Here is a 12,258-nt window from a genome sequence, read left to right as displayed (position 1 = left end):
TGGGTTTATCTCTGGGCTTTCTATCCTATTCCATTGATCTATCTTTCTGTTTTTGTGCCAGTACCATACTGTCTTGATTACTGTAGCTTTGTAGTATAGTCTGAAGTCAGGGAGCCTGATTCCTCCAGCTCTGTATTTCGTTCTCAATACTGCTTTGGTTATTTGGGGTCATTTTTGTTTCCATACAAATTGTGAAATTTTTTGTTCTAGTTCTGTGAAAAATGCCAGTGGTAGTTTGATAGGGATTGCATTGAATTTGTAGATTGCTTTGGGTAGTAGAGTCATTTTCACAATGTTGATTCTTCCAATCCAAGAACATGGTATATCTCTCCATCTATTTGTATCATCTTTAATTTCTTTCATCAGTGTCTTATAATTTTCTGCATACAGGTCTTTTGTCTCCTTAGGTAGGTTTATTCCTAGATATTTAATTCTTTTTGTTGCAATGGTAAATGGGAGTGTTTTCTTAATTTCACTTTCAGATTTTTCATCACTAGTGTATGAGAATGCCAGAGATTTCTGTGCATTAATTTTGTATCCTGCTACTTTCCCAAATTCATTGATTAGCTCTAGTAGTTTTCTGGTGGCATCTTTAGGATTCTCTATGTATAGTATCATGTCATCTGCAAACAGTGACAGCTTTACTTCTTCTTTTCCGATTTGGACCAGACAGGGTCTAATTTCTCGCTGCTTAAATATTTTATTAAGGCAATAACCTGGATTCAGTCACTAAATTTAACAAGGAAGATTCATATTCTCATTGAGAAAAATGTTATGAGTCATTAAGCATACTCTTAGAAAGATCATTTTTAAGCCTCATAATTTACGTTGTTAATAATATTCCTGGTTATTAGGGATAATAACAGTACGTCATCTTCAACACCCCTTAGAACCCTTTTGCTTACTCCCTTCCACTTCTGTGTTACCACCAGCATCAGTCTCTCACCTGTTTCATTAAACTATATAAAGTAAACTACAAAATTCTTTATACACATTTCAGCCTATGATCACAGAAGTTATCCAAAATAAGACACTCTTTCTAACATCTTTTCAATACTTTAAAAATTAATCAAGGATATAAAAACAAAAAAACAAGAAAAACACAAAAGTTTGATACCATGCTCTCTTGGGGGTGCTGTGGAGAAAGGCACTCTCATACTCTGGAGCACAGAAGAGTACAACTGTGGAGGAAATGTGGCAATATCTAGCAAAATTCTATGAGCTTTTGTCTTTTGAAGCACTATGTCAGATCAAGCAAAAAAGTACACCTTCACACAAATGCAAAATGACAAAATTATACTACCTATAACGGCAAAAGATTGGAAACAAGCCAATCTTAATAGGAGATTGCTTGAATAAACTATCGTATGTCCACTCAAGAAAAAATATGTGGTTGAAAAAACAAAGAATGAGGGCGATCTCTATGATATCATATGAGAGGAATCCCTAGGATATGTTTTTAGAGAAGAAAAGTGCCAAAGAGTGTACGCAACATGTTCTTCTTGGTGAAAGAAAGGAGGAAAAATAAGCTTATTTAAATGTATTTGTTTATTTTTGGAAAAACAAACAAAACTCTAGAAGGATAAACCAGACACTAGGGGCTTCCCTGGTGGCGCAGTGGTTAGGAATCCGCCTGCCAGTGCAGGGGGAACGGGTTCAAGCCCTGGTCCGAGAAAATCCCACGTGCCGTGGAGCAACTAAGCCCGTGCGCCACAACTACTAAGCCTGCGCTCTAGAGCCCGTGAGCCACAATTACTGAGGCCGTGTGCCTAGAACCCGTGCTCTGCAACAACAGAAACCACCGAGATGAGAAGCCCACGCACCGCAACAAAGAGTAGCCCCCGCTGGCTGCAACTAGAGAAAGCCCTCGTGCATCACCGAAGACCCAACGCAGCCAAAAATAAATTTATTTATTTATTAAAAAAAAAAAAAAAAGACAGACACTAATCAAAGTGGTTATTACCAGAGGGCAGGGGACAGGGTAGAGGGGATATTGCAAAGGGGACTTCTCTAAGTGAATCTCTCTTTCTGTAGTTTTGTCTTTGGAACTATGTAAATGTATCACCTATTAAAAACTAAAATTAAATTAAGAAGCCAACTCCAGGGCTTCCCTGGTGGCGCAGTGGTTGAGAGTCTGCCTGCCGATGCAGGGGACACAGGTTCGTGCCCTGGTCCGGGAGGATCCCACATGCCACGGAGCAGCTGGGCCGGTGGGCCATGGCCGCTGAGCCTGTGCTCTGCAACGGGAGAGGCCACAACAGTGAGAGGCCCGCGTACCACAAAAAAAACAAAAAAAACAAAAACAAAGATCATCAGTGGATACTAAAACCACGAGATGAAGGGCTGTTGACGAAAGGGACATTCATCTGTGCAGAAGTAACTCTCCTACAGATAACTTGCTAAACACAGGGAAAATCTTATCCTTACAATGACGGTATCTAGATGTTACCTCCTTAACCTAGTGTTTGAAATTAGCATCAATATTGGGACAACCCATCATTATATAACTTCTGACATGATACGACGTACACAAAATCACCTATGAAGCATATTTGTCAAAACTGTTTAACCTGAATCAAGGTTTAGACTTAACTTTCAGTCTACAGGAAATCTGGGCAACAAAGAAGCTAAATTAGACCAGGAGGAAAGATTCGGACAAATACAGAATGTGGGACATTCTTTAAGATAACTGGCCTGGACTTTCAAAAGCCACTGTCGTGTACCTAAAGAGCGTAACTAGCATCCTGATTTAGGCACAGAAATACCATTCTCCACTAAAAGGAGCTAGGACTCACTGGAGAAAGGCTGATTCCAAACCCGGAAGAAGAAAAACACATTAGTCTGGAACATCTTATTGAACCAGATAAAAAGGGAATAAATACTTAAAGACTCCCCTTTTAAGGGAGGGGAATCCTACTGGCCAAATTTGGTACAATTTAAGCACAAAAAATCCTACTGGCCAAATCTGGCACAATTTAAGCATAAAAAAAAAAAGATAGCAATGGATTATTATCGAAAAATTTTTAAATCCATGAGCCCACAGTGATACCAGAAGGAAAAATGATGGGGGGGGGAGGGGAGGTAAATGAAGATAAAGCTCTTCTTTACAGAAGATACGTAATTTCAGATAATAAATGTAGAAGAAAATAAAACAATTAGATAAATCACCATTGTGCAGCCTCTCCCACCTTCCCCTAACTGATTCAGGCAAGAAACACCAAAGAATGATAAAATGATTGGACGATAGGTGATTGGGACAGAGATTTTTCAAAATCTCTCAAAAATATCAATATCATCCCACAGCTCACTTTTTAAATAGTGAGTAATGTGCCTTTACAATGGAAAGATCTAATTACAAAGGTGAAAATGGCACTTAACAATAAAAAGATCTGATGGCTGCCATCCATCTAAGTGAGCAGACCTAGCAGCACAAATGAAGGGCAACCTGACATTATGTGCTGCCTGATACGATACAGCCGGACAAAAAAAACTGGCATAACCCCTAGAAAAAACTGGCAATATCTAAAAGTTGAACATCTGCATACCTAATGACAGCAATTCTATCCTAGGTGTATACCCAACAGAAATGTGCCCATATGTTTACCAAAAGACATGTAAAAGGATGTACACATGGAGCACTATTCATAGTAGCCCCAAACCAGGAGCTGCTCACATTCCCATTAACGGTTGAAATGGATAAACTATGGTATATTCATAACTAGAACAGTATACAGTTATGAGACTGAACAATCTACAACACACAAAAATACAGATGAATTGCACTCAATATAATGTTAAGCAAAAGAAACCACAAGCAAAAGAGTACACACGTGATTCAACTTAAAGTACAAAACAGGCAAAACTAATCTGCAGTCTTACAAGTCAAGAAAGTACTGGCAGTGACGGGAAAAGGACGAGAGGGGGCTCTGAGGGGCTGGCAGTAGTCAATTTCGTGATCTGAGAGCCTCTTAATAACGGTGAGTCCAATTTAGGGAAATTCATCTATCTGAACACCTATGTGTATTTTCCTGTATGAAACTATACTTCAATAAAAGGGTTTTTTTAGAAAGTACATATCACCTGCACCTAAAAACATGCAGGCTGAATCTGATCACTAGAAACAAATACGGAATAAAGGACATTCTAAAAACAAGTGGCCTACACTCTTGTAAAATATCAGTCATGAGAAAGAAAAAAATTTAAAAAGACTTAGGAAACATAACAGCCATATTATAAACATAGCATAAATATAACACTTCATTCAATGCAGGAACCTTGACTGGATCTAGTATTTTTTTAAAAAAATAGCTTTCTAGGTATTTTGGGTATAATTGGGAACATCTGAATATGGATTATGATGTTATAAAATTTCTGTTAATTTTTTAGGAATGATAAACATTGTGGTTACATGAGAATATACTTATTTTAGGAGATGCATGCTTAGGACTTACAGGTGAAGTGTTATAATACCCACAACTTACTTTCAAATGGTTCCAGTAAAGAAAAGATGACAAAGCAAATTTCACAAAAGTTATTAACAACCAGTGAACCTTTGTGAACAGTATGGGGGTGTTCACTGTATTCTTTCAACTTTTCTGTTCATAAATTTCAGAAGTTTCAAAATAAAAAGTTGAAAAAACAAGTCAATATCACAAAAAATAGTTGAAAGATAGAAGCTGTTACACAATTTGAAAAATACAAACTAATATACAGCTAAATGTAATCTCTGAACCTAGATTGGATACTGATTTTTTTAAATGGGAAATTTTTTTTAATGGGACAGATATTAGACGATATTTACGAATCATCAGTTTTCTTACATGGGATAATGACACTGCATCTTATTTTTTCACAGACGTACGCTAAAGACTTTAGGAGTAAAATGTCATGATGCATCATCTAAGTTAAAATGATTCAACACACAAAAAAAGATAAAGCAAACACAGAAAACTAACCACTGTTGAATCTAGGTGATGGATACCAGGTGGTCAGTATACTATTCTCTCAATTTTCCTTTATGTTTGAAAGTCCTTAATAAAATTTGGAAAACAATTTAGTCAATGCCTCAGAATTGTGATGAGACTCCTGGAGCTATGGTTACAGCCTGTTCTTCAAATAGTTTAGAAGAGCTGAGATCAACTGGCACTTAATAAACATTATTAGATAACGCTGTTTTCTAAAATATAACATCAATAAAATTTCAGCTAAAAATCCCACATTTATCATACGGAATTACTGATATTTTGAAAAACAAAGATTATTAAATGCTGGCTTTATACTGTATCATACAAAAGATAGGTGACAAATTACTCCTGTTTTATTTTATCTAGATAGTATTATTTTCTGAAAATCTGGTATCTACCTGAATGATTGAAAACAGTAACAGAAACAAACATATAGAATAATTTACTAAATCCTATGCCATCTCACCATCTGCAATTATGTGCTGTTTTTCTAAAGATGTTACTAAAAAGAACTGACTTGCTATTCTGCATATCAAAACAATCTATATTTATTTATATTCTCATCAAATCTCTCAAAGAATAACCTACTTTTTGGGGTGTTTAAACGATTTTATTTTACGGTCACCAACAGAGTAAAAATGGATTTTATGCATTGATGTGGTTACTTAAAGTTCCCAAGTTAGTATGTTGACTGTTTTTTACTTCAAATGGTTTACAACAACAAAAGCAAAAACGGATTTTCTTGAACATAATTAAATTAGTTTGGCCCATTATATTGACAAAACCACAATACAGTGAGCTGCTGCATGGAGCCCGTAAAGCAGGTCGGGACATCATTTGAACTTTTCAGAGGAGGACTTTTTTGGCTTCTCTTTCTGCCTCTGAGCACAGGAACACTGGCTGGTTCCTCAGGTAGAAACCATAGCCAGGTACAAGGGAAAACTACTATTTGTACTCCATGACAAGAATTAGGTCCCTTCACTATAAAACGCCTCACTTCGAGCCTGAGAAGCAAAGCAGCATGTCCAAATCAGTTCGTCTAGGCAGCCAGCCCCACAGACAGAGTACTTACTCTCTACCTGCGATCAAGAGTCTGCCACGTGAAGAAAGAATTTCCTAGGATGAAAACACGGCAGGTGACGGACTCATCTACAGTAGTGACCGTCTCCCTACACAGAACCATCACTAGGGCAGTTCACAGGTCTTAAAATTCCCTGTTAATGAGTCCAAAAATTAATCATCTACCCAGAGAAGACCAGAAGTAGGGCCTAGCTCCTGACCAGTGCGCTGCTCATAAAGCAGAGGTGTCACTCCAAGGGAAATGAGCCACCGTCCCTGCCCGCAGCTCCAGAGCAGTGGCACAAAGGGACTCAAGAGGGCAGGCCACAGAACAGAGAGCTCCTCAGCAATCTGGACTGCATCTGGGACAGAGGGAAGTTCAAGCCCAGGGGAAGTCTTGAAAACAATGGAGATTTTGGTGGAAGCATCTAAGAGGAGGCTAGTAGTTCCAGGAGGGCCACAAGCTAAACCATAGGCCAGCTGGTCTACCAGAGAGAAACAGGAAAAGAGACAGTGAAGAAGAGCCCTCCTGGGGTCAGAACGAACCTCAAAGATGGGCCTCAAAAACTGCTGCTGCAAAGGGGACTAAATTTAATAAATCAAACTATGGAGCAATTTATGCCCTGGGGCACTGCTGAAAACAATACAGCAAACAGTCAGCAATTAGTGGAGCCTAAGAGCTGCATGTGAAACCAACAGAGCTAAAACACCTTAACAGAGGCATCAGGGTAAGAGACAAACAGAACACTAGGAAGACCACTGTCATCCCAGGGAGACTGTGCAACGTCCACGGCCGAGGCCCCAGGGCGTGACGTCAGAGGCTTCTCAAACACAGGTGTGTATTCTTTCTTCTCTGAACTGATTTTAAAAGCAATTGTACAAAACAATATGTGTATAATTGTACTGTTGGTACTATAACATATAGAAAAGTAAGATAATTGACAATAGCATCATAAGGAAGGTGGATGGGAACAAAGCTGAACTACAGTAAGAAAATTATATTAGACAGTAACTCAGATCCACAGGAACAAATGAACAGAACCAGAAATGGAAAGTCAGGCTAATTTTAACAAATTATAAACAAACACTTGCTCCTATTCCTCTTCTCAGCTTTATAAAAGACATAAAATCATATGAGGTAATAATTATAACATATATTGAGCTTATAACATCTATGTTATCAATAGCACAAAAAGGGGGAAGAGGGACTAGAGCTCAGCAGGAGTAACATTTTTATACCTCACTGGAATCAAGTTAGTATAAATCTGTAGTCACTCCTGTGAGTCAACATGTATATGCTAAGCCCTAGAGCAGCTACTACACCTCAAAAATATATAGTGAAAAAATCATTAAAGGAACTGAAATGTCACCCCTAGAAAATACTCATTTCATGCAAACGGAAGCAGTAAAGAAATAAAAGAACAAAGACATGAAACATAGAAAAAAAGTGAAATGAAGACAGAATCCAACTCTATCAATAACAACATTAAATATGGACGGATTAAACACTTCAACTAAGTGGGAGAGACTGTTCTCCCTCCGAATCAAAAAAAAAAAAAAAAAAGACCCAAATATATGGTGTCTAAAAAAGACACACTTGAAACTCAAAGACACAAAGAGACTGAAGATAAAAGGATGGTATAGAAGTATCATGCAAACAGGAACCAGAAGAAGACGGAATGGCTACACCAATATCAGACAAAACAGACTGCAAAACAAAAAAATCCTACTAGAGATATAGGTAATCCACAGAACGAAAAAAGTATTTCTAATCACATATGTGATAAGGGACTTGTATCTAGTCCCTTAAAAAATGGGCAAAAAAATTATAAATGGGCAAAAAATGTGAACAGACATTTCTTCAAAAAAAATATACAAATTGCCAAAAAACACATGAAAAGATGCTCAACATCATTAGCCATCAGGGAACTGCAAATCAAAACCTCAATGAGGGAACTCCCTGGTGGTCCAGGGGTTAGGCGCTTTCACTGCTGTGGCCCAGGTTCAATCCCTGGTCGGGGAACCAAAATCCCACAAGCCTCGCAGAGCAGAACAAAAAAAAACCTCAATGAGATAACCACTTCACACCAAGTAGGATGGCTAAAATTAAAAAAAAATAAATAAAGGAATAAACGAGTGTGGCTGAGCATGTGGAGAAAGTGGAACCCTTGCATACTTCTGGTGGGAATTTAAAAAGGTGTCGCACTTTGAAAAACAGTCTGGCACTTCCTCAAAAGGTAAACATAAGAGTTACCCTATGACCTAGCAATTCCACTCCTAGGTATACACCCCAGAGAAATGAAAACATATGTCCACACAAATACCTGTCCACAAATGTCCATAGCAAAACTTTCTATAAAAGCCCCAAAATGAAAACAACCCAAAAGTCCATCAATGGATGAAAAGAGAAACAAAATTTGGTATAGCCATACAATGAAATATTAATTGAGCCATAAAATGGAATGAAGCACGGACACATGCTACAACATGGATGAACCTTGAAAACATTATGCTAAGAGAAAGAAGCCAGTCAACAAGAGACCAGAATTGTACAATTTCATTTATATGAACTGTACAATACTGATTGTAGATTAAGGAAATCCAGAGACAGAAAGTGGAATATGGTTGCCTGGAGCTGGGGTGTCTGGGGAATAAACGAGGAGCGACCACTGTGGGAATGGGGCTTCTTCTGGGGATGATGAAAATACTCTGGCGCTAGTGAGGATGGTTGCACGACTCTGTGAATATACTAAAAACCCCTGAATCATATACTTTAAATGGGTGACTTATAATGGTATGTGAATTACACCTCAATAAGGCTATTATAAAGAAAAAAGCACAGTACAGAGTCTTGACTTACAAAATGTTATTTCATGTTATTTCTTAGAAACTACATTCAGTGAGATACCAAATTCGCCCATGTGAAAAACAACATCATTTCAAATGTCTCTGAAAACTCCATATGAATTCAGTTAGATGTCAGGTAAATAAAATGCTATGAATGAAGTAAAATAATTTATCAAAGCCAAATATACTCACTTGTATGAAATCAAAGTACTAAACACAGCAAATTCATACTGGTGGGAAAGTTTATGATAGTTTATACAAACTTTCCCACCTGTATGAATTTGCTGTAAGCATGTGATACTATAAAATGAATCACTAAAGCAAAACTATTTGGCTACAATAAAGAAATCCATTATGTATTTCTATTTAAACACAAGGTCAAATCATGTACCCAGAGTTCAGTACTACTGATGACAGTGAATGTAAATTTAAGCCTTTTTAAAAAAGCCTCAGTCATACCTTACGCCTAAATACAGAACACTGCCCTAGAGCCTGTCCAGATGTTAAGCGGCACTCATCTTTTCAGACTTGGCTCCGATGTCACTTCCTTCAGAAAAACCTCCCTAACCTCCAGTCCCACACTAAGGTGGCTTTCCTTACTAATCCAACAGCACTGGAACTGCTTACCCATCTGTCTCCCCAATTACGACTATGAACTTTCGCACTGAACTAGGTCTGCAAGAATGGACTCCATCAGAGGCCTGAAGCCCAAAAGCGGGTGAGGGGGTTCCCGGGAACACATCAAACATGTCAGGGTGTTTTGGCCCAACTATCCATACCTGGTAAGCAGGCAGGCACAAAGCCAGAATCTCAAGCGTAGTAGGAAAGAATAACGCTCAGAAAGGAATTAAGACCTCTTGGGAATATCAAAGGGAACTTCTTGCACCTTGCAGAATCCTTATCTGTAAATGCTACCACCCACAGCCATAGGTCTCAACGGGGAACTTAATGAAGCACTTCTCAAATCGGAATGTGCACATGAATCACCTGGAGACCTAGTTCAAAACGCAGACCGTGATTCAGGAGGTCTGAGGGGAGACATGAGAGTCTGCATTCCTGGTGACGCTGATGCTGTTGGTCTGCAGACCACACTTTACCGAGAGAGGCTCTGCGAGACGCAGCAGTCAGCATTCTCCAGGGAACATGCAGCATTAACTCCTGCCTTATTAATCATCTCTTTTAAGCTAACACATCCTATGTCATTAAAAAAAAAAAACCAAAAAATCAAAACTTCAATCCTTCTGCATCTGTTGGCATCTTTCTTCCAAAACATCACTGTCCAACTGTGGAAAGTATGCAATCTCTTATTCATCTAAATATCTCCAGCTGGAAAATACAGGCCCTCAATAAATGCATGTTAAATGATGCTCTGTGTAACCTCAACACATTCAGCTTTTTCCCACATGCTTCTTGTTAAGATATATTTGTTTATTGGTCCGTCTTTCCCGTTTGATCATCAATTCCTTGAAGACAGAGACTCCTCCCTGTGTGCTGTGGCACAGTCTGGCACAGAAATAGCACTCTGTGACATCTGCTGTCTTAGCCCAATGACTGATGTGTAAACACAATACACTCAGGTTCCCGTAGAGAACACTGAGTAAGAACATATCCTTTTTTCTGAGGGATTTAAAATGATCACATGTATAACCTGTTTTCACAAAAGTTCAGTAGAACACAATGTAAGGATCATCAACTCTACTTAACAGATAAGAAAATGGAATAAGAAGGTTATATATTGACATTATGCTTCTTCATAGACAACCTCATCAACATAGGAAAAAAACATTTAGCAAAAGGTACCTCGGTCTTCCCACATTCATCAGGCGGGTCCTGGTGTATGGCCATTTGATACTTGACATATAAAGAAAATGACTGGCTGAAGGACGACTTGAACTCGGGGTCCTCAAAGGAGACAGGTACTAGCCTCACCTTCAGAGCAAGGAAGATACAAGCAAACGCTACTGAAACACCTCTACCTGATGATATGCTTCTGAAGGTGAGGCTAGAGTAAGATCTCCGCAAATCCACTTCCAAAGCTCAGCGCTGGAATTTTTATAAAACGAATAAACCTTGGGACAGGTCGACTAGCACAGAGCCTGAAGCACGAACTGTGCACCAATATTCATGAAACATTTAAACTCACAAGGGCCGGGACAATTTCTTTTTGTTCTTTTTCTCTACCTGCTGTGGTTCTCTGCATACAGCAGAGTCAATACTGCTGCTCATGTTAATTGCCACTACCTGTGTCACCTCTACTTATATTAAGGGCTTTAAACTTTTTCCCCTTCCAGATTTTTCTCGGGTAATTTGATTTGTAAAATTATAAGTATATGAGGACTTCAATTAAAACATTCTACTATCTTTACTTTTCTAGTCCCACTCAGTTGTGTATGGGCAGCACATCAACGAAGAGTAATTTATTTGTTATCAACTTTTTCTACACATGACTTTTAAATGGAGATGAAGCATATTAACTGTGCTGTGCAAAGTATGCCCACCATAAATACAGTGGGTTCTTTTTTACTTTTTTCTCATAAATATTTTCACTTAGAGATCGCCTTTTCACTAACTCTTAAATAAATGCATCTAAACATAGTGACTTTAAATAGAGACACTTCATTTTACTTTCCATTCTGAAATTATACATGAAAGGTTCTTAACATGGCCTGAGGTAAAATCTGCACTTTCAGAATGTCCAATATTCCATGGTCCTATCTCTTTGCAGATACACTGCAAATTGAATATAAATTAAATGTACCACAAATAAACCAAGAATTCACACAGTGATATCAAACAGAGGGGAAAGTTGAGTTTGTACAGAAAAATTACACTTGGCCTGCTGACCTGGCTCACAGTTGGTTTATCAGGTGGGTCCTTGTGAACAACCATCTGGTAGCGTTTATAGACCTGGTAAGACTCCTGAAATGTGGCTTTGAACTGAGAACTTGGTGGAGATGATCTCACCACCCTCACCTTCAGAAGGAGTTAAAAAACAATGTTCATTAATTCATTTATTTATTCCATGGAATATGCATTAAGTTATTCCCACCCAAAAAAGCCCCAAAGTTCCAATATAAATATTAAAGCATGAACATATAACAGTAATATTTTAACATTAAAACTCAACAGGTTAGTGAATAAAGAAAAAAAGTTATTTCTCCAAATTACAGACTCATTAAGAAGGCAGAGGATCCTGTCCAAATTCTAAGACTAAGCTCTTAGACTGACTGAATTACGTAAGACTGCCTCTATTGGAAAACAGAATACTTCTGACACTCAAGACACAGACACAAATAAATACTCTTTAATATCAGCTGTACACAACTCACCTTCAGTAAAACAATCCAAAAGACTGAAAATGTGAATATATTTTTTGGACACTCTTTCA

General features: G+C 38.1%; 1 protein-coding gene across 4 annotated transcripts in view; it reads right to left on the bottom strand.

Moving 5' to 3' along the window:
* The window catches only part of ATE1 (arginyltransferase 1), a 167,662-nt gene that overhangs the window by 136,142 nt on the left and 19,262 nt on the right, over positions 1–12,258 (bottom strand). For 2 of the 4 annotated variants that reach the window (XM_007469558.1, XM_007469556.1), the window contains exon 7: positions 10,671–10,799. In XM_007469558.1, coding sequence (XP_007469620.1) covers positions 10,671–10,799 — 129 coding nt within the window. Of the gene's footprint in view, positions 1–10,670; positions 10,800–11,714; positions 11,844–12,258 lie in introns of all 4 variants that reach the window. The other 2 variants (XM_007469557.1, XM_007469559.1) reach the window with 1 other exon arrangement.

The sequence above is a fragment of the Lipotes vexillifer genome, unplaced genomic scaffold (genome assembly GCF_000442215.2).
Source record: "Lipotes vexillifer unplaced genomic scaffold, Lipotes_vexillifer_v1.1 scaffold240, whole genome shotgun sequence".
In the NCBI taxonomy this organism is placed as follows: Eukaryota; Metazoa; Chordata; class Mammalia; order Artiodactyla; family Lipotidae; genus Lipotes; species Lipotes vexillifer.
This window is presented reverse-complemented; position numbering and strand designations above follow the sequence as displayed.